The 22,376-nt window shown below is 40.1% G+C and overlaps 1 protein-coding gene across 1 annotated transcript in view; it reads left to right on the forward strand.

The window, feature by feature from the left end:
• Positions 1-22,376, forward strand: part of SHTN1 (shootin 1) — a 467,849-nt gene that overhangs the window by 370,116 nt on the left and 75,357 nt on the right. The window contains exon 12 of the mRNA XM_053692982.1: positions 10,804-10,892. Within this exon, the coding sequence (XP_053548957.1) occupies positions 10,804-10,892 (89 nt within the window). The remainder of the gene's footprint in view (positions 1-10,803; positions 10,893-22,376) is intronic.

Here is a 22,376-nt window from a genome sequence, read left to right on the forward strand (position 1 = left end):
TATATAGCCCATAAAGTTGTTTTTTTAAAATAAATGTATAGTTTTGCTTATTTTTAAATAACATTGCACTGATTTTCAGACTCCTAACCAAGCCCCAAAGTTTTATGTGAATACTGTCAGCTACCTTCTCCAGCTTGCTCCTGTTTGTGTAAAGGGTCTTTTCATATGTAAAAGAAGGGGGAGGGGGGAGTGTCTTATTTGCAGTGGGCTTTCCAGCTACCTTTTCAACAGAGCCAAACTGACAGCTTCTAAGTAAGTTTTTAAACAGTTTTATACTGGATTTTTATATCAGTATCTGTGCATCTTATTCTTTATAGTAGTGTCTATTACATGCAGTTATATGAAAATGAGTGTATACTGTCCCTTTAAATAAACTACTTTCTGGGAAAGTGTTGTTTCTTTTAGCCATCTCTTCTGCTAGAAGAGTTTCTGAGCTATCTGCTCTTTCTTGTGAATCTACTTTTCTGATGTTTCATCAAGATAAGGCAGTTTTGCGGACTTCATTTGAATTTTTACCTACGGTTGTGAATTCTAACAAGAGAGAAATTGTTGTCCCTTCCTTGTGTCCTAATCCTAAGAATCCTTTGGAAAGATCCTTACATTCTTTGTATGTGGTGAGAGCTTTGAAATATTATGTTGAAGCTACTAAAGATTTCAGGAAGACTTCTAGTCTATTTGTTATATTTTCTGGTCCTAGGAAAGGTCAGAAGGCCTCTATTTTCTTGGCGTCTTGGTTAAAGCTTTTGATTCATCAAGCTTATTTGGAGTTGGGTCAAGCCCCGCCTCAGAGAATTACAGCTCATTCTACTAGATCAGTCTCCACTTCGTGGGCTTTTTAGAATGAAGCTGCAGTTTATCAGATTTGCAAAGCAGCAACTTGGTCCTCTTTGCATACATTTACTAAATTCAGCTGTTTCAGTTTGATTCTTCTGCTTTTGATTTAAGTTTTTTTCTTTCAAATGGATTAAAGCTTTTTTTTTTTTTTGGGTTGTGGACTAATATTTTCAGCGGTATATGGCTGTTTTTATTTTATTCCCTCCCTCTCTAGTGACTCTTGAGTGGAGATCCACATCTTGGGTATTGATATCCCATATGTCACTAGCTCATGGACTCTTGCCAATTACATGAAAGAAAACATAATTTATGTAAGAACTTACCTGATAAATTCATTTCTTTCATATTGGCAAGAGTCCATGAGGCCCACCCTTTTTATGGTGGTTATGATTTTTTGTATAAAGCACAATTATTTCCAAATTTCCTTTGTTGATGCTTTCTACTCCTTTCTTTATCACCCCACTGCTTGGCTATTCGTTAAACTGAATTGTGGGTGTGGTGAGGGGTGTATTTATAGGCATTTTGAGGTTTGGGAAACTTTGCCCCTCCTGGTAGGATTGTATATCCCATATGTCACTAGCTCATGGACTCTTGCCAATATGAAAGAAATGAATTTATCAGGTAAGTTCTTACATAAATTATGTTTTTTTTAATACTTATTGAGTGTGGTTAGGTTTTTATTTTGTTAGTATTTATTGCGGGTGGTTAGTTGTTGTCTTTTTTTAATACTTAATGCGGGCAGTTTTTTTTTTTTTTGTAATGCTCCGTTTGCTTTCACCACCTTGCCATTTTCGGAATCCACCGGGATGCAGCTTCACTGCTTCCAGGTGAATTCTTTTGGCTGCGTGCACAGCCAACATTCTTTTGGCTGCTTCATGCAGCCAACATTCCTTTGAGGATGCATGCACAACTGGCGACGAATGAGTTACAAACGCGATTATAGTATAGATTATTATAACATACAGAAGAATATTATTATTAACAGTCCAAAATATATATATTTTCTATAAGTAGAATAAATACAGAATTGATTTTTATGTTTAATGCAAGGAAATTATTTAGCAAACTATCTGCATGATAAATGCAATCATTATATAGACGTAAGGGGATTAAAAATAACCAAATAATCCAGTATGCAAGTTATAAGTAGAGTATGCACTGGATACTCTTTGTAATTAGGAAGAATTTGTTACATATACAGTATATTTTATTTTCCTGTAGATATGGAAGATGTCATACATTATTTAGTCCTTTTTTTTATCATTTTGAAATGCAAAACCTGTGGTCGAAGGTTATGGAAAGTTCGCATTTTCATCATACACTTTAATTAGCATGTCTGAAACTTTGCAAATGATTTTACTTTATACAATGCTGCAGGTCCTGTATCATTAGTGCTGGGTCGCAGTGAGAGCTTATCTTCACCACTCTATACCATGAAGTGTTTCATGTGGTACAAGCTCTGATTGGGCAAAATAAACGTTTTCTAAATGTTCTATTATTTTTCATTCAATTAGCTTCTTGTGATGTTTTCAAACTACTATTTCTTTCCTAAGATAGGGAGAGTCCACGGCTTCATTCCTTACTGTTGGGAAATACAACACCTGGACACCAGGGGAAGGCAAATACACCCCAGCCAAAAGCTTAAATATCCCTCTCACTTCCTCACTACCCCAGTCATTGTTTGCCTTTCGTCACGTTAGGAGGTGGCAGAGAAGTGTCAGAAGATTCGGAGAGCCCTGAAAAAGGGTAACTGCCATTCGAGATAGGACTGGAGTTTTAAGTAGTCATGTCAACCTCTCAGTGAGAGTATTGATGAAAGTTAGAGTCTGGAGATGTAGGGAAAGTTTTTCTGCGAAACCATCCAGACTACTGCTAACAGCTCCTAAGCAATCAGTGTTGACGAGTTTCACTGCCTGCTTTCTCTCACTCAATTCCATGTCAGGAGCACTGCTATAAGACTGTCACACTTGAGAGGCTTTGTTCTGTTCCACAGCATGGATCCTGGAGGTAAGATTGTTTCAATTTTTACACATAAAACGCTATAACAGGGTCATAGTGTGGCTCCTTTATACCTTGATAGGATCCAGGGTTAATATCCTCTGAAGGGGGTTTATTGAACAGTTGGGGTTAATTATTCAGTTTATTATTTACATGCTGCTTTGTGTGATTTTTTTCCTGGGCTGATAGACTGTGTTTTTGGCTGGAACAAACAGGTTTCACTTTTAAGTTTCACTTTCATTTTTGAAAGTGTTGCACAGCTCCTATTGCTTGCTGTATTTGTAATAACAGGTCTATGTTCATTTCCTCCATTCCGGCTGAGACTTGAACCTGAGGAGAGCATTTCCTCTGTTAACTGTCTGGATCTAGGAGGTGGTGAGTGCCCAGCCATTGGGAGTATAATGGTGCAGTTTTCTATAATAATAATAAAAAAACATAAAAAAAGTTTTTATTTCTGTCCTTCTGTGGGTATAACCTGAGCTATGGAGGACTTTGACATGTTAGAAGGTACTCCTTCTGTACTAAATCATACCTGTTTATATTGTGAGGAGGCCGTGGTTTTCCCGCCCACTCAATTATGTTCCATATGCTTTAACACAGTTATAAAGTCTAAGAAGGGAGACAAGCCTGCTAAGGCTCTTAGTCCCTCTGAGCCGTCTACCTCTCAGGATTCGGCGTCCGATGAGATTACTACCCTTGCTACATTATCCACTCCACATGCAGTTCCCCGTAGCACATATAATCCTCCATCCGGAGGGGGCCTTTTTCCTTTGCCGTGCAGTTATAATTGGAGGTGTCTGCGGCCCTCAGTGCATTACTTCGCTCTAACAAACGCAAGAGAAAGGTTAAACATAGCTCTCCTGACCCGGAGTCCTCTAAATATTTATCAGATTTAGCTATTATGTCCCAGTTATCCGATGATGAGTTAACCTCTGTAGCTTCAGAGGGTGAACTTTCTGGATCGGAGTCCTTAGCGTCTAAGCCTGCGGAGGAACTGTCCTTTAGATTTAAAATTGAGCACTTGCGTTTTTTATTAAAGGAGGTTCTGTCTACGTTAGAGGTTCCAGAGGCCGCGCTGCCTGAAGAACCTATGATACCTAAATTAGACAGAGTTTACGAAGACAGGAAAGTTCCTTTGACTTTTCCTGTGCCGGTTAAGATGGCGACATTATTAAGAACGAATGGGAAAGAATTAGTTCTTCCTTTTCCCTCTTGTCTACTTTTAAAAATTTGTTCCTGGTCCCGGACTCTCAAATGGATTTGTGGGGCTCCATTCCTAAGGTGGATGGTGCTATCTCTACGCTTGCTAAACGTACTACTATACCTCTTGAGGATAGTTCTTCGTTCCGAGAGCCGATGGATAAGAAAATGGAAACCTTTCTGAGAAAGATGTTTCGTCATACAGGATTTTTGTTTCTACTGGCGGCTGCAGTTGCCGCAGCGGCTACCTACTGGTGCGACTCTTTGTTGGAACTCATTGAGGTGGAGTCTCCACTCGAGGATATTCAACACAGAATTAAAGCTCTGAGAATTGCTAATTCTTTTATCTGTGATGCGAACATGCAAATTATTCGCCTAAATGCAAAGGCATCTAGCTTTGCGGTCCTAGCTCATCGGGCACTCTGGTTGAAGTCTTGGTCTGCGGATATGACTTCAAAGTCCAGACTCCTTTCTCTTCCCTTCACAGGAAAGATTTTATTTGGTCCAGGCCTGGTTTCCATTATTTCTACGGTTACCTGAGGCAAGGGTGCCTTCCTACCGCAAGATAAGAACAAGTCTAAGGGACGACAATCTTCTAATTTTCGTTCTGACAAATCCCAACGACAACAATCCTCCTCCAAGCCCGAGCAACCCAAGAGTACTTGGAAGTCTGCTCAGTCCTGGAATAAATCAAAGCAGAATAAGAAGACCGCCGAAAACAAATCGGCATGAAGGGGCGGCCCCCGTTCCGGGATCTGATCGTGTAGGGGGCAGACTGTCTCTTTTTTCAGATGCCTGGTTCAAGGACTTACAGGATCCGTGGATCCTGGAGGTGGTATCTCAGGGATACAAGATAGGCTTCAAATCTCATCCACCAAGGGGCAGATTCCTTTTCTTGAATCTGTCTACCAGACCAGAAAAAAAGGAATGCCATTCTAGGGTGCGTTCGGGATCTATCCTCATTAGGAGTTGTTGTCCCAGTGCCTATCGAAGAAAGAGGTGTGGTTTTATTCAAACCTTTTTGTGGTCCCAAAGAAGGAGGGAACTTTCCACCTAATTCTGGACCTAAAGTGCTTAAACAAATTTCTCAGTGTCCCTTCCTTCAAGATGGAGACGATAAGGTCCATCCTTCCTTTAATTTAGAAAGCCAGTTTATGACCACTATAGATCTGAAGGATGCTTACCTTCATGTTCCAATCCACAGGGAACACTTTCAGTTCCTGAGGTTTGCATTCCTGGAACAGCACTTCCAGTTTATTGCCCTTCCGTTTGTCCTAGCTACTGCTCCAAAAATCTTTACGAAGGTTCTGGGGGCTCTTCTAGTTGTTGCCAGAACTCATGGTATTGCAGTAGCCCCATACTTGGACGATATTCTGGTGCAAGCACCATCCTTTCATCTTGCGGAAAAATTATCGGAGTCCCTTCTCAGTCTTCTTTAATCACATAGATGGAAGATAAACTTGGAAAAGAGTTTTCTCATCCCAAGTACCAGGTTGGAATTCCTGGGTACTATAATAGACTCCATATCCATGGGGACATTTCTAACAGACCAGAGACATTGCAAGCTAACTTCAGCATGTCTTGCCCTCCGGACCTCCTTGAGTCCCTCTGTGGCTCAGTGTATGGAGGTGATTGGTCTCATGGTGTTCTGCATGGACATCATTCCTTTTGCCAGGTTCCGTCTCAGACCTTTACAACTGTGTATGTTGAGGCAGTGGAATGGCGATCATTCAGATCTGTCTGGCGATGAAGGAAGCATCTCCGATTCTGGAGTGGGCGGAGGACCACAGCTGTTTGCTGTCAGCGATCCACATTCCGGGTGTAGACAACTGGGAGGCGGATTTTCTCAGCAGGCAATCCTTCCATCCAGGGGAATGGTCTCTCCATCCCGAGGTGTTTGATTTCGGCCCTATCAGTTTTATTGCACAAGAGACTGACTGAGCTTCCAGACGTGCAGTCCTTTGTTAAGGCTCTGATTTGGATCAGACCTGTGTTTAGATCTGGGGCTCCTCCTTGGAGCCTAAATCTTGTTCTTCTGGTTTTGCAACAGGTTTCATTTGAGCCTCTGCATTCCGTTGACATTAAATTGTTATCTTGGAAGGTTCTCTTGTTATTGGCTATTGCCTCTGCGCACAGAGTTTCTGAGATCTCTGCTTTGCAATGTGAGCCCCCTTATCTGATTTTTCATGCAGATAAGGCAGCTTTACGTACTAAATTAGGTTTTCTTCCTAAGGTTGTGTCGGATCGCAACATCAATCAGGAGATTGTGGTTCCTTCCTTGTGTCCTAATCCTCCTTCATCGAAGGAACGCTTACTTCACAATTTGGATGTGGTTCGTGGCTTGAAGTTCTATCTTCAGGCTACTAAAGAGTTTAGACAATCTTCCTCTTCGTTGTCTATTCGGGGAAGCATAAGGGGCAGAAGGCTACTTTGACTTCCCTATCTTTTTGGTTAGGGAGTGTCATCCGCTTAGCTTACGAGACAGCGAGACATCTTCCTCCTGGGCCTTTAAGAACGAGGCCTCTATGGATCAGATTTGTAAGGTGGCTACCTGGTCCCCACATACTTTTTAAAATTTTTACAAGTTTGATGTTTTTGCTTCGGCTGAAGCAGCTTTCGGGAAAAAAAGTTTTGCAGGCTGTGGTTCCCTCAGAATAGGGTCTGCCTCTTCCTTTTTGCTCCCTCCCGTTATTTATTCAGTGTCCTCTGGAGCTTGGGTATAGTTTTCCCAACAGTAAGGAATGAAGCTGTGGTCTCTCCCTATCTTAGGAAGGAAAACATAATTTATGCTTAACAGATAAATTCCTTTCCTTCTGGATAGGAAGAGTCCACGACCCCGCACATTTTTTCTTATCTATGGGTGGTCCCCTATTATTTGTTTTATTCTTCTTGTTTTATTCTTCTGGCACCATTTATACCCTAATGTTTCTCCTACTTTTTCTTGCTCCCTCGACAGAATGACTGAGTAGTGAGGAAGTGGGAGGACTATTTAAGCCTTTGGCTTGGGTGTCTTTGCCTCCCCCTAGTGGCCAAGTGTTGTATTTCCCATCAGTAAGTAATGAAGCCATGAACTCTCTCTATCCAGAAGGAAAGGAATGTATCTGGTAAGCATAAATTATGTTTTTAAGGGAAAATGTAGTCAAAATTCAACTTGTATGATTCAGATAGAGCACGCACTATTAAACAACTTTCCAATTCACTTTCATTATTTAAATATCCTCAATCTTGTTAGATTCTCACTTTCTGAGGCACCAGCTCCTACTGAGCATGTGCAAAAATTCACTGTGTATACAATTATACATTTTGCATATAATAAAAATGTTAATCTAAAATACAAAAAATACCATATAGACCATGAGATAACATCAAGTCAAAAGAGTCCTCTGTATTAGTTAAAAGGGCAGTTGCAAATGATCCACAGAAGAATGCCCCAAATATTGCAAATGATCCACAGAAGAATGCCCCAAATATTGCAAATGATCCATAGAAGAATGCCCCAAAAAGAAGAAAGAAAGGACATCTATGATAAGGAGCTTAAACTAGCTCTAGTATAAAACCTGCCGAATACAGCTTCCAAGACATACATATATTTATTTAAAAACAAATTAGACAATGGGTCACAAAGGGTTTGCAGTAGCTTGCAGCTTATAACACTTTGGTGTAAAAAAAAGTCCTCACAGATAGAACCGTATATTTCGCACACTGAATACAAAGCCAATGCCTTTAAACAGATTAACTCCGACATACGTTTTGCTAATTGATTGTAGATTTTTCAAGGAACTGTTTGTGATTGGCCGATGGCTGTCACATGATACGGATTGACAGAAATTGTTAGAAAAAAGTCTACTACTCATTTGAAATGTAAAATTACTGCTTTTGCATTGTATTTTTATTATTATTACCTACTGTATTTAGTGGTCCTTTAAATGAAAGTTAAAAAATATTCTTGTCATGTTTTTATAACAGTTTCTTACCATTATTTGTATCCAATGTTTTACAAATTCAATGTTGCACATATGCATCTGTTTATTTAATATAAAATATTAATATGTGCATAAAATATTTACCTTTTAACAAGATATAAACGACTTTCTTAAATGGATATACAACAGTGTATTTCTTGTAATAGGAAAAACACAAAGCAGTTGGTTATACTCAATAGAAATCATTGTAATATGTTTTATTTACCATTTTAAAAAAAATTGCTTTCTTTTTTGTACTTTATTTGAGAAGGATCCATTACTTCCTGTCACACACAAGGGGGCTGTGGTGTCTACATGAATGCAAAGTGGCAGCTTTTCCTTTGATGTGGGTGCTAGGGGACATCAGCTCTAGCTGTAGTTAGTTTATTGCCCATGCTCAGTAGAGGACTTTTGCTGCAAAATCATGTGACAATAGAAGCTCTCTTATCTAGCTGCAGACAGTGCTCATTTTGCAAGAAAGCAGTAAGTTGCCTGATGGTTTGTTGTTGTTTTTTTTTATTTATTTTAGTTTGAGTTTATTTGTTTTTATTAAAGGAGTACTGTTTCATATTGCTTTAAATAGACATTAAACTTCTCTTTTGTGTATAAATTGTGCTTTGTCCCACGCTTCATAGGAAGGCCAAAAAGCAAAGCCTTTTTTGATTTTCTGCATGTTACAGAATGTACTTTTTGCCTCTATAGGGAGCGTGGGATAAGCATAATTTTACACAAAAGCAAGAGTTGTTTAATGTCCATTGAAGATTAAATCAAATAATGTGGCCAATCTATGACCTGGTCCTCTATTGAAATAAGTTTTGGGCTCTTGTGATTTAGAATATGTTGTCATTCAAGTAAAACTGAAATGCGTTTGAAAATAAACTAGTTTATCTATGTAAATTAACAGTGAATCTAGATCAGGGAATGTTAGGTAAAGAGACACATACAAACGTGGCATATTTTAATGGTTAGAACATGGGCAAAGAGATCCTTAAAGGGACAGTTTACTCAAAACATTTATCCCCTTTAATTTGTTCCTGTTGGTGATATTCACCCTGGACTGAATAACTTCAGACCACGACAGGTTAAAGAGGGTTCGTTTATTGAAAACACACACACTGCAGTGAGGAGAGAAAGAATACAAGGTTTCCTCTGGGGCGGTCAGTCCCCATCCCAGGTATTTATACACAGGTGACAGGGCATTCCTGATCTCCATATCTAGGCTAATACAGTTCATGACTGGCTAACTAACAAAATGCAATGGTTTTACCAAATATGGTTATAACATAAGTAAAAAACAGTTCTACACAATTTTAGTCGCTAGTTCTATTCATCAGAATTGTAGGTTTTACGGTGTCTGACCATATTTAAAAAAAAGGGCAAAGGTCAGAGATGAACTAGTGTCTGCTTTTCTGAGACATTCCTTATGTTTACAAAGAGAGTTGTGTAAAAAGTATATCATTCTGCAAGCTTATTTAATTTATGGTATGCATACATATATTTGGCCTATCAAGATACTAAATAACTTAAGTGTTCACTGATACTAGCTGGTATGCAAGAATGTAAACAAGGATAGAAAAAGATTAGAGTTAGAAAAAAAAACCAGACACACACTCAGAACTAGCTACCATTAAACATAGCCCCATTAAACAAGACTGGCCTTTCCTGACTAATAATGCCCGCATAAAAATTAACCCATTCAGATCTCACAAGGCACTGCAAAAACAAAGACAGATATTGCTTATTATTTTCAACATTCCCAATGATCCACTTAACCTGCTGGAATGTATTATACTGTTTACTAGTATTTCCTTTACCCTTATATTGGCATTTTAAATAGTTGATTTAGCCTGTGGTAGCCCCACCTATTCTGAAAGTTTCTGGCCTTAGTTCCAAGCTATAGATAAGCTGTGTAAACACAGCCAGCAGAATGAATTAAACTCCCAGTGGGGTATAGAAGAGATATGGTAATAAAATGTTAATTTTCTATTGTGCTCTCCAAGTATTGGTCTTTGGTTTATGGATAGATCTAAGATAAAGAAGCATATATATGTATACAATGTGATAAAGTAATGAGATCTGATTATACCTACAAGCTCAACCCATTTTATAAGGTTGTGGCTTCAGCTATTTAATATACACAAATAAACCTTAAAAAGCAAATTTTCATACATGTTATACTCTCCAGTTGGTAAAAAAAAAAAGTCATTGAAACACATTAAGGGAGAAACAATTTTACAGTATACTGTCCCTTTAAATGTGTTAGTGGAACTCATGGACCCATAAGCAGCTGCCAAGGTTCCGCCTGCTGGATCTTTTAAAGCTGCGGCTACATAACTTCTCCACAAAGCCATACAAACGATCCCCAACAACATAAAACTGCTACCCAAGCCTACACAGCTACTGCTTCAGTAGCTGACATCCATGGAGAGAAATCTTGTGGCCCCTGTAAACTCAAAGAACAGAAGGTTTCCAAAGAACACCGTTTGGAATCCACTTGTTTTAAGAAAAACCCACCTAGAAGGTCACCACATCCTCTCATCTACGCTATTGTTTTTATTCAGCGGAGTCTAGATTAGTAGGACTGGTATTTCTAGAATAATATCCTGCCCAATGACATCTTTATATTTCTTTACCTTTCAGAATGAAGGATTTACTATAGGTATCTACCTAAAAACATGCCCATGTGTTCATTTTAGTACAGGTATAATGACTATTCATATGACTATCATGAGATCATTTCTACAGAGAAACATTTGTGGTCATAGATTCTTTCTCCGAAAAAAAAAGTTTTATTTCTTTTTATTCTAAGGTCTCTCATGTCAATGATTCGGAAGAAACCTAGTGGTTCAGCAAGTGCGCCAAGTACACCAAAAAAGGAAACCTCTGTGCCGGACTCTGGTAAGAGTGATTTAATCTCTGTGTCATATTTCATCCTTTCATTCTCTCACTTCCTATCTATTATCTCCCTCTATTATTACTGATAACATCAGGACTTTTTGGGTTTAATTCAAAGTCAAACTTAACTCAGTGATGCTTTAGGGTTGAAACTCCTTGTGTAAAAGCTGCCCTGATATAAGTGATGTTTTTTCTTGGAAGCAAAAACTGTGAGATATTAAATATCTAATTTGCATATCTTACCCAGAATTCCCTGGTGCATTTGTAACTTTCTATGCAGAGTCATTCTGGGGGTAAGCACGCAGGAATACTTGCCTAGATTTTCTAATTTTATTATTTAATAATTCTATATCTCTTACTTTTACGTAATGGACGGTATTGTAACAAATTTCTTTATTATTCAGTTTGACAATTTAACACCATTTTTAAAGGGACAGTTAAGTCAACATTTAAATGTTCATGATTCAGATAGAGCAGGCCATTTAAAAAAAAAACTTTACAGTTTACTTCCACTTTCAGATCTGCTTTGATGAAAAAGCATACCCAGGTAGGCCCAAGTGCTTCAATGCACGCCAGCAATTAAAAACCAGGATATAAAGGCAAAATTCACTTCCATGAAAATGAAAGGACTTCAGTTAGGCTGAACACCGTTCAAACTAATATTAAAACTCACTATCTGGAAAGTCACGTTTGTGCACAACTCTTAATGATGGAGAGAAGTCCCATAGTAATATTGGTAGACTGGAACAGCTGTCCAAAAACCTGATAGAAAATGTTCTTTTCATTAGGATTAGTTGTTTAAAGGGACACTGAACCCAATTTTTTTCTTTCATGATTCAAATAGAGCATGGAATTTTAAGCAACTTTCTAATTTATTCCTATTATCAGTTTTTCTTTGTTCTCTTGCTATCTTTATTTTAAAAGCAGAAATGTAAATCTTAGCAGCCAGCCCATTTTAGGTTCAGCACCATGGATAGTGCTTGCTTATTTGATGCTTTCATTTACCCTCCAATAAGCAAGCATAGCCCAGGTTCTCAACCAAAAATGGGCCGGCTCCTATGCCTGCTTTTTAAATAAAGATAGCAAGAGAACGAAGAACATTTGATAATAGGAGTAAATTAGAAAGTTGCTTAAAATGGCATGCTCTATCTGAATCATGAAAGAAAAAAATTGGGTTTAGTGTCCCTTTAAAGACATCGGTCATAGAGAACGGTTTGCCGGTTTTTTAATTTAACAAAGAAAATAGTTTTCCGTGTCCCTTCTGTACCAGGTTATTTGATTGACGCATTTGAGCTCACAATGAGATTTCTTTAGACTGTGGCCTGTAGCGGCTTTCCAAGCTCGGAGCAGTCTGGTAGGCAAAAAGGGATATTTAAAAAATATTCTCAGTTATTGCGGCTTCTTTATAAAAGCCATTTGGTTTAGCAGTAACATAACCATTAAAATAGTGTTAATTCTATTTAAATGCCCCAATAATACATTTATAAATAATAAGAGTTGATTTTTTTTTTGTGTGTGTGAAAATGGAAGAATTCAAATAGCATGTTTTTCATTTTGTGTTTTCTTAATTTCTCAGATTTAAATAATTCACTGTGGGAAATTACAAACACATAACTGTCAGGTTAAAGCAATAGATTAATGCTTTTAAGGTGCAATGCCATTATTAAATCATTCACCTTTAACAATAGACAGTAGAAGTGCATTAAGTATATAACTGAATTGTACATTGTATTAATAAGAAAATAGAACACGAATTTGAAAGGAACCATTTCAAATGGTTTTTGTTTTCAATGTTCAAAGTTACATCCATATCTGCAAAATGTTTTATTGCACTTAATCATGCTGAGTGCCTTGTTATTATGATTTATATCCCTACAATTCAAAAGGTTACAGAAGCATTTACGTGAATATAGTGACCATAACAAAAGCTTTATAGGGTAACATAGTGTAAAGACATGTATTAATGTGTCTGTTTGTAATAAAGGTGTGAATATATACTACTTCTGAGTGCCAAGCAGAATGTGTGTTATAAATTAGTCCAATGCTACACGTACAATTTTAAAGTTACGGACTAGGAAAGTGGATTCCTTATTGCGCATGTAATTTCTTTGCTTTAGTAGTTTGTGTGTGGAGTTATATGTTGTCCTATTAGAACCTCAACATTTAAAGTATATTATTTAAAGGGTAATTTTTTTTATTCCCTATTATATTTTAAGTATAATAAAAAAATGTTTTTGCCTAATTTTACTGTAATTTAAATGGACAGTAAATGCTTTGAGATTTTTATAATACAATAATTTATAGTTAATGCATAGTAAAATTATTTTGCAATATATTTTCACTACTTATGTTTGTGCTCTTAAGCCTAAAAGTTAAATTGCCATAAAACATTGTGAACAAACTAGACAGCGATAACACTGCTGTTTTCATAGGTGCACACATCGTGGGTACATGCCCATGTGCAAATAGCATCTCATTGGCTCGATCGTAGCCTTGCCCGCTACATATAAAGCATCCCCTATTGAAAGCCAAATTCAAGCATAAATAGGATGAGGAGAGACAGACATTGACTGAATATATTTGTTTGGGGGGAAAATGCTGAACTATGTATAGTACTCAAATGCATGCTCAGGGCCCATTTCTGCTCTGGGTTCTAAAACAGTGCACTGTTTTGGACAGGAAACAAGTGATGCTACGTCATGTGTGATGTCCGTGCACACGACTGCTCATGCAAGAACTGCATCCGGCCAAATGCAGGGCTTGGATTGCTGCATCCATGTATGGTAAAAGATGGGGGAAGTAAATGTGTGAGAAAAGGTTTATTGCATGTAGTCTTTTTTAATAGACTTGTGCAGCAGCGAATAACTAGTTTCAGGCTAATCATTCGTAACGAATATTCCGATTTTTTTTTTCTTCAGAATATTTGTTTGCTGCTTTATTCGGTATTTGTTTTGTTTAAAGGGACACTAAACCCAATTTCTCTTGTTAAGTGTATCCAGTCCACGGATCATCCATTACTTGTGGGATATTCTCCTTCCCAACAGGAAGTTGCAAGAGGATCACCCACAGCAGAGCTGCTATATAGCTCCTCCCCTCACTGCCATATCCAGTCATTCTCTTGCAACTCTCAACTAAGATGGAGGTCGTAAGAGGACTGTGGTGTTTTATACTTAGTTTATTTCTTCAATCAAAAGTTTATTTTTAAATGGTACCGGAGTGTACTGTTTATCTCAGGCAGTATTTAGAAGAAGAATCTGCCTGCGTTTTTTATGATCTTAGCAGAAGTAACTAAGATCCTTTGCTGTTCTCACATATTCTGAGGAGTGAGGTAACTTCAGAGGGGGAATAGCGTGCAGGTTTTCCTGTAATAAGGTATGTGCAGTTAAAATATTTTTCTAGGGATGGAATTTGCTAGAAAATGCTGCTGATACCGAAGTAATGTAAGTAAAGCCTTAAATGCAGTGATAGCGACTGGTATCAGGCTTATTAATAGAGATACATACTCTTATAAAAGTGTATTTTAAAACGTTTGCTGGCATGTTTAATCGTTTTTCTTCTGTTATGTGTGATCAGTCCACGGGTCATCATTACTTCTGGGATATAACTCCTCCCCAACAGGAAATGCAAGAGGATTCACCCAGCAGAGCTGCATATAGCTCCTCCCCTCTACGTCACTCCCAGTCATTCTCTTGCACCCAGCAACTAGATAGGATGTGTGAGAGGACTATGGTGATTATACTTAGTTTTTATAACTTCAATCAAAAGTTTGTTATTTTACAATAGCACCGGAGCGTGTTATTGCCTCTCTGGCAGAGTTTGAAGAAGAATCTACCAGAGTTTTTACTATGATTTTAACCGGAGTAGTTAAGATCATATTGCTGTTTCTCGGCCATCTGAGGGAGGTAAAAGCTTCAGATCAGGGGACAGCGGGCAGATGAATCTGCATTGAGGTATGTAGCAGTTTTTATTTTCTGAATGGAATTGATGAGAAAATCCTGCCATACCGTTATAATGACATGTATGTATACTCTACACTTCAGTATTCTGGGGATGGTATTTCACCGGAATTACTCTGTTAAAAGTACATTAAACCTTTTAATAGGTATTTATTATGTTAAACGTTTTTGCTGGAATGTAGAATCGTTTGCATTTTCTGAGGTACTGAGTGAATAAATATTTGGGCATTATTTTTCCACTTGGCAGTTGCTTGTTTTAATTGTGACAGTTTCGTTTCTCTCTCACTGCTGTGTGTGAGGGGGAGGGGCCGTTTTTGGCGCTCTTTGCTACGCATCAAAAAATTCCAGTCAGTTACTCTTGTATTTCCTGCATGATCCGGTTCATCTCTAACAGATCTCAGGGGTCTTCAAACTTCTTTGGAGGGAGGTAGATTCTCTCAGCAGAGCTGTGAGACTTATATATTGACTGTGATTAAAAAACGTTGCTCTGTAATTTTTATGTTTCAAATTTAATTATTGTTACTTTACTAATGGGAACAAACCTTTGATAAAAGTTGTGTTGTTTTTAAGGATTGATGCTATAACTGTCTTTCAGTTCATTATTTCAACTGTCCTTTAATCGTTTAGTGCTCTTTGAGGCACAGTACGTTTTTGTTAAATAAGATTGTAACCAAGTTGCAAGTTTATTGCTAGTGTGTTAAACATGTCTGATTCAGAGGAAGATATCTGTGTCATTTGTTCCAATGCCAAGGTGGAGCCCAATAGAAATTTATGTACTAACTGTATTGATGCTACTTTAAATAAAAGCCAATCTGTACAAATTGAACAAATTTCACCAAACAGCGAGGGGAGAGTTATGCCGACTAACTCGCCTCACGTGTCAGTACCTGCATCTCCCGCCCGGGAGGTGCGTGATATTATGGCGCCTAGTACATCTGGGCGGCCATTACAGATAACATTACAAGATATGGCTACTGTTATGACTGAAGTTTTGGCTAAATTACCAGAACTAAGAGGCAAGCGTGATCACTCTGGGGTGAGAACAGAGTGCGCTGATAATACCAGGGCCATGTCTGATACTGCGTCACAGCTTGCAGAACATGAGGACGGAGAGCTTCATTCTGTGGGTGATGGTTCTGATCCAAACAGATTGGATTCAGATATTTCAAATTTTAAATTTAAATTGGAGAACCTCCGTGTATTACTAGGGGAGGTTTTAGCGGCTCTTAATGATTGTAACACTGTTGCAATACCAGAAAAATTGTGTAGGTTGGATAAATACTTTGCGGTACCGGCGAGTACTGACGTTTTTCCTATACCTAAGAGACTAACTGAAATTGTTACTAAGGAGTGGGATAGACCCGGTGTGCCGTTCTCACCCCCTCCAATATTTAGAAAGATGTTTCCAATAGACGCCACCACACGGGACTTATGGCAAACGGTCCCTAAGGTGGAGGGAGCAGTTTCTACTTTAGCTAAGCGTACCACTATCCCGGTGGAGGATAGCTGTGCTTTTTCAGATCCAATGGATAAAAAATTAGAGGGTTACCTTAAGAAAATGTTTGTTCAACAAGGTTTTATATTGCAACCCCTTGCATGCATCGCGCCGATTACGGCTGCGGCAGCATTTTGGATTGAGTCTCTGGAAGAGAACCTTAGTTCAGCTACGCTGGACGACATTACGGACAGGCTTAGAGTCCTTAAACTAGCTAATTCATTCATTTCGGAGGCCGTAGTACATTTAACCAAACTTACGGCTAAGAACTCAGGATTCGCCATTCAGGCACGTAGGGCGCTGTGGCTAAAATCCTGGTCAGCTGATGTAACTTCTAAGTCCAAATTACTTAATATACCTTTCAAGGGGCAAACTTTATTTGGGCCCGGTTTGAAAGAAATTATCGCTGACATTACAGGAGGTAAGGGCCACGCCCTGCCTCAAGACAAAGCCAAAGCTAAGGCTAGACAGTCTAATTTTCGTCCCTTTCGGAATTTCAAAGCAGGAGCAGCATCAACTTCCACTGCACCAAAACAGGAAGGAGCTGTTGCTCGTTACAGACAAGGCTGGAAACCTAACCAGTCCTGGAACAAGGGCAAGCAGGCCAGGAAACCTGCTGCTGCCCCAAAGACAGCATGAACCGAGGGCCCCCGATCCGGGACCGGATCTAGTGGGGGGCAGACTCTCTCTCTTCGCCCAGGCTTGGGCAAGAGATGTTCAGGATCCCTGGGCGCTAGAGATCATATCTCAGGGATACCTTCTAGACTTCAAATTCTCTCCCCCAAGAGGGAGATTTCATCTGTCAAGGTTGCCAACAAACCAGATAAAGAAAGAAGCGTTTCTACGCTGTGTACAAGATCTGTTATTAATGGGAGTGATCCATCCGGTTCCGCGGTCGGAACAAGGACAAGGGTTTTACTCAAACCTGTTTGTGGTTCCCAAAAAAGAGGGAACTTTCAGGCCGATCTTGGATTTAAAGATCCTAAACAAATTCCTAAGAGTTCCATCGTTCAAAATGGAAACTATTCGGACAATCTTACCCATGATCCAAAAGGGTCAGTACATGACCACAGTGGATTTAAAGGATGCTTACCTTCACATACCGATTCACAAAGATCATTACCGGTATCTAAGGTTTGCCTTCTTAGACAGGCATTACCAGTTTGTAGCTCTTCCATTCGGATTGGCTACGGCTCCAAGAATCTTCACAAAGGTTCTGGGTGCCCTTCTGGCGGTACTAAGACCGCGAGGAATTTCGGTAGCTCCGTACCTAGACGACATTCTGATACAAGCTTCAAGCTTTCAAACTGCCAAGTCTCATACAGAGTTAGTTCTGGCATTTCTAAGGTCGCATGGATGGAAAGTGAACGAAAAGAAGAGTTCTCTTTTTCCTCTCACAAGAGTTCCATTCTTGGGGACTCTTATAGATTCTGTAGAAATGAAGACTTATCTGACAGAAGACAGATTAACAAAGCTTCTAAATGCATGCCGTGTCCTTCATTCCATTCAACTCCCGTCAGTAGCTCAATGCATGGAGGTGATCGGCTTAATGGTAGCAGCAATGGACATAGTACCCTTTGCACGTCTACATCTCAGACCGCTGCAATTGTGCATGCTGAGTCAGTGGAATGGGGATTACTCAGACTTGTCCCCTACTCTGAATCTGGATCAAGAGACCAGAAACTCTCTTCTATGGTGGCTTTCTCGGCCACATCTGTCCAGGGGGATGCCATTCAGCAGGCCGGACTGGACAATTGTAACAACAGACGCCAGCCTACTAGGTTGGGGCGCTGTCTGGAATTCTCTGAAGGCTCAGGGACAATGGAATCAGGAGGAAAGTCTCCTGCCAATAAACATTCTGGAATTAAGAGCAGTTCTCCATGCCCTTCTGGCTTGGCCCCAGTTAAAAACTCGGGGGTTCATCAGGTTTCAGTCGGACAACATCACGACTGTAGCTTACATCAACCATCAAGGAGGGACAAGAAGCTCCCTAGCAATGATGGAAGTATCAAAGATAATTCGCTGGGCAGAGTCTCACTCTTGCCACCTGTCAGCAATCCACATCCCGGGAGTGGAGAACTGGGAGGCGGATTTCTTGAGTCGCCAGACTTTTCATCCGGGGGAGTGGGAACTTCATCCGGAGGTCTTTGCCCAAATACTTCGACGTTGGGGCAAACCAGAGATAGATCTCATGGCGTCTCGCCAGAACGCCAAACTTCCTCGCTACGGGTCCAGATCCAGGGATCCGGGAGCGGTTCTGATAGATGCCTTGACAGCACCTTGGAACTTCGGGATGGCTTATGTGTTTCCACCCTTCCCGCTGCTTCCTCGATTGATTGCCAAAATCAAACAGGAGAGAGCATCAGTGATTCTAATAGCGCCTGCATGGCCACGCAGGACTTGGTATGCAGATCTAGTGGACATGTCATCCTGTCCGCCTTGGTCTCTACCTCTAAGACAGGACCTTCTGATACAGGGTCCATTCAAACATCAAAATCTAACTTCTCTGAAGCTGACTGCTTGGAAAGTGAACGCTTGATTTTATCAAAACGTGGTTTTTCTGAGTCGGTTATTGATACCCTGATACAGGCTAGGAAGCCTGTTACCAGAAGGATTTACCATAAGATATGGCGTAAATACCTATACTGGTGCGAATCCAAAGGTTACTCCTGGAGTAAGGTTAGGATTCCTAGGATATTGTCCTTTCTACAAGAAGGTTTAGAAAAGGGTTTATCGGCTAGCTCATTAAAGGGACAGATCTCAGCTCTGTCCATCTTGTTACACAGGCGTCTGTCAGAAAATCCAGACGTCCAGGCCTTTTGTCAGGCTTTAGCTAGGATCAAGCCTGTGTTTAAAACTGTTGCTCCGCCATGGAGTTTAAACTTAGTTCTTAACGTTTTACAGGGTGTTCCGTTTGAACCCCTTCATTCCATTGATATAAAATTGTTATCTTGGAAAGTTCTGTTTTTAATGGCTATTTCCTCGGCTCGAAGAGTCTCTGAGTTATCAGCCTTACATTGTGATTCTCCTTATCTGATTTTTCACTCAGACAAGGTAGTTCTGCGTACTAAACCTGGGTTCTTACCTAAGGTAGTCACTAACAGGAATATCAATCAAGAGATTGTTGTTCCATCCTTGTGTCCAAATCCTTCTTCAAAGAAGGAACGTCTTCTACACAATCTGGATGTAGTTCGTGCCCTCAAGTTCTACTTGCAGGCAACTAAGGATTTTCGACAAACGTCTTCCCTGTTTGTCGTGTACTCTGGTCAGAGGAGAGGTCATAAGGCTTCGGCTACCTCTCTCTCCTTCTGGCTTCGTAGCATAATTCGTTTAGCCTATGAGACTGCTGGACAGCAGCCTCCTGAAAGAATTACAGCTCATTCTACTAGAGCTGTGGCTTCCACTTGGGCCTTTGAGAATGAGGCCTCTGTTGAACAGATTTGCAAGGCTGCAACTTGGTCTTCGCTTCATACTTTTTCCAAATTTTCCAAATTTGACACTTTTGCTTCTTCGGAGGCTATTTTTGGGAGAAAGGTTCTTCAGGCAGTGGTTCCTTCTGTATAATGAGCCTGCCTATCCCTCCCGTCATCCGTGTACTTTTGCTTTGGTATTGGTATCCCAGAAGTAATGATGACCCGTGGACTGATCACACATAACAGAAGAAAACATAATTTATGCTTACCTGATAAATTCCTTTCTTCTGTTGTGTGATCAGTCCACGGCCCGCCCTGTTTTAAGGCAGGTAAATATCTTTTAAATTATACTCCAGTCACCACTTCACCCTTGGTTTCTCCTTTCTCGTTGATTCTTGGTCGAATGACTGGGAGTGACGTAGAGGGGAGGAGCTATATGCAGCTCTGCTGGGTGAATCCTCTTGCATTTCCTGTTGGGGAGGAGTTATATCCCAGAAGTAATGATGACCCGTGGACTGATCACACAACAGAAGAAAGGAATTTATCAGGTAAGCATAAATTATGTTTTTACATATGTTTGGTGATAAAACTTATTGGGGCCTAGTTTTTTCCACATGGCTGGCTTGAATTTTGCCTAGAAACAGTTCCCTGAGGCTTCCCACTGTTGTAATATGAGTGGGAGGGGCCTATTTTGGCGTTTTTTTGCACAGCAAAAATTACAGACACAGACATCCAGCTTCTTCCTGCATGATCCAGGACTTCTCTGAAGGGCTCAAAAGGCTTCAAAAGTCGTATTGAGGGAGGTAAAAAGCCACAGTAGAGCTGTGGCAGTTGTTGTGACTGTTTAAAAAACGTTTTTGTCATTTGTTATTCCGTTTTTGGTATTAAGGGGTTAATCATCCATTTGCAAGTGGGTGCAATGCTCTGCTCACTTATTACATACACTGTAAAAATTTCGTTAGTGTAACTGCATTTTTTCACTTTTATTTCAAAATTTGGGAAAATTTGTGTTTCTTAAAGGTGCAGTAACGTGTTTTATATTGCTTTTAAACTTGTTTTAAAGTGTTTTCCAAGCTTGCTAGTCTCACTGCTAGTCTGTTTAAACATGTCTGACACAGAGGAACCTACTTGTTCATTATGTTTGAAAGCCATGGTGGAGCCCCATAGGAGAATGTGTACTAAATGTATTGATTTCACCTTAAACAGTAAAGATCAGTCTTTATCTATAAAAGAATTATCACCAGAGGGTTCTGTCGAGGGGGAAGTTATGCCGACTAACTCTTCCCACGTGTCAGACCCTTCGCCTCCCGCTCAGGGGATGCACGCTAATATGGCGCCAATTACATCAGGGACGCCCATAGCGATTACCTTGCAGGACATGGCTGCAATCATGAATAATACCCTGTCAGAGGTATTATCTAGATTGCCTGAATTAAGAGGCAAGCGCGATAGCTCTGGGGTTAGGAGAGATACAGAGCGCGCAAATGCTGTTAGAGCCATGTCTGATACTGCGTCACAGTATGCAGAACATGAGGACGGAGAGCTTCAGTCTGTGGGTGACATCTCTGACTCGGGGAAACCTGATTCAGAGATTTCTAATTTTAAATTTAAGCTTGAGAACCTCCGTGTATTGCTTGGGGAGGTATTAGCTGCTCTGAATGACTGTAACACAGTTGCAATTCCAGAGAAATTGTGTAGGCTGGATAGATACTATGCGGTGCCGGTGTGTACTGACGTTTTTCCTATACCTAAAAGGCTTACAGAAATTATTAGCAAGTAGTGGGATAGACCCGGTGTGCCCTTTTCCCCACCTCCTATATTTAGAAAAATGTTTCCAATAGACGCCACTACACGGGACTTATGGCAGACGGTCCCTAAGGTGGAGGGAGCAGTTTCTACTTTAGCAAAGCGTACCACTATCCCGGTTGAGGACAGTTGTGCTTTTTCAGATCCAATGGATAAAAAATTGGAGGGTTACCTTAAGAAAATGTTTATTCAACAAGGTTTTATTTTACAGCCCCTTGCATGCATTGCGCCTGTCACTGCTGCGGCAGCATTCTGATTTGAGGCCCTGGAAGAGGCCATCCAGACAGCTCCACTGAATGAAATTATTGACATGCTTAGAACGCTTAAGCTAGCTAACTCATTTGTTTCTGATGCCATTGTTCATTTGACTAAACTAACGGCTAAGAATTCCGGATTCGCCATCCAGGCGCGTAGGGCGCTATGGCTTAAATCCTGGTCAGCTGACGTGACTTCAAAGTCTAAATTACTCAACATTCCTTTCAAGGGGCAGACCTTATTCGGGCCTGGCTTGATGGAAATTATTGCTGACATTACTGGAGGCAAGGGTCATACCCTTCCTCAGGACAGGGCCAAATCAAAGGCCAAACAGTCTAATTTTCGTGCCTTTTCGAAATTTCAAGGCAGGAGCAGCATCAACTTCCTCCGCTTCAAAACAAGAGGGAACTGTTGCTCATTCCAGACAGGCCTGGAAACCTAACCAGTCCTGGAACAAGGGCAAGCAGGCCAGAAAGCCTGCTGCTGCCCCCAAGACAGCATGAAGGAACGGCCCCCTATCCGGAAACGGATCTAGTGGGGGGCAGACTTTCTCTCTTCGCCC

Source organism: Bombina bombina, chromosome 9 (genome assembly GCF_027579735.1).
Source record: "Bombina bombina isolate aBomBom1 chromosome 9, aBomBom1.pri, whole genome shotgun sequence".
Classification (NCBI taxonomy): domain Eukaryota; kingdom Metazoa; phylum Chordata; class Amphibia; order Anura; family Bombinatoridae; genus Bombina; species Bombina bombina.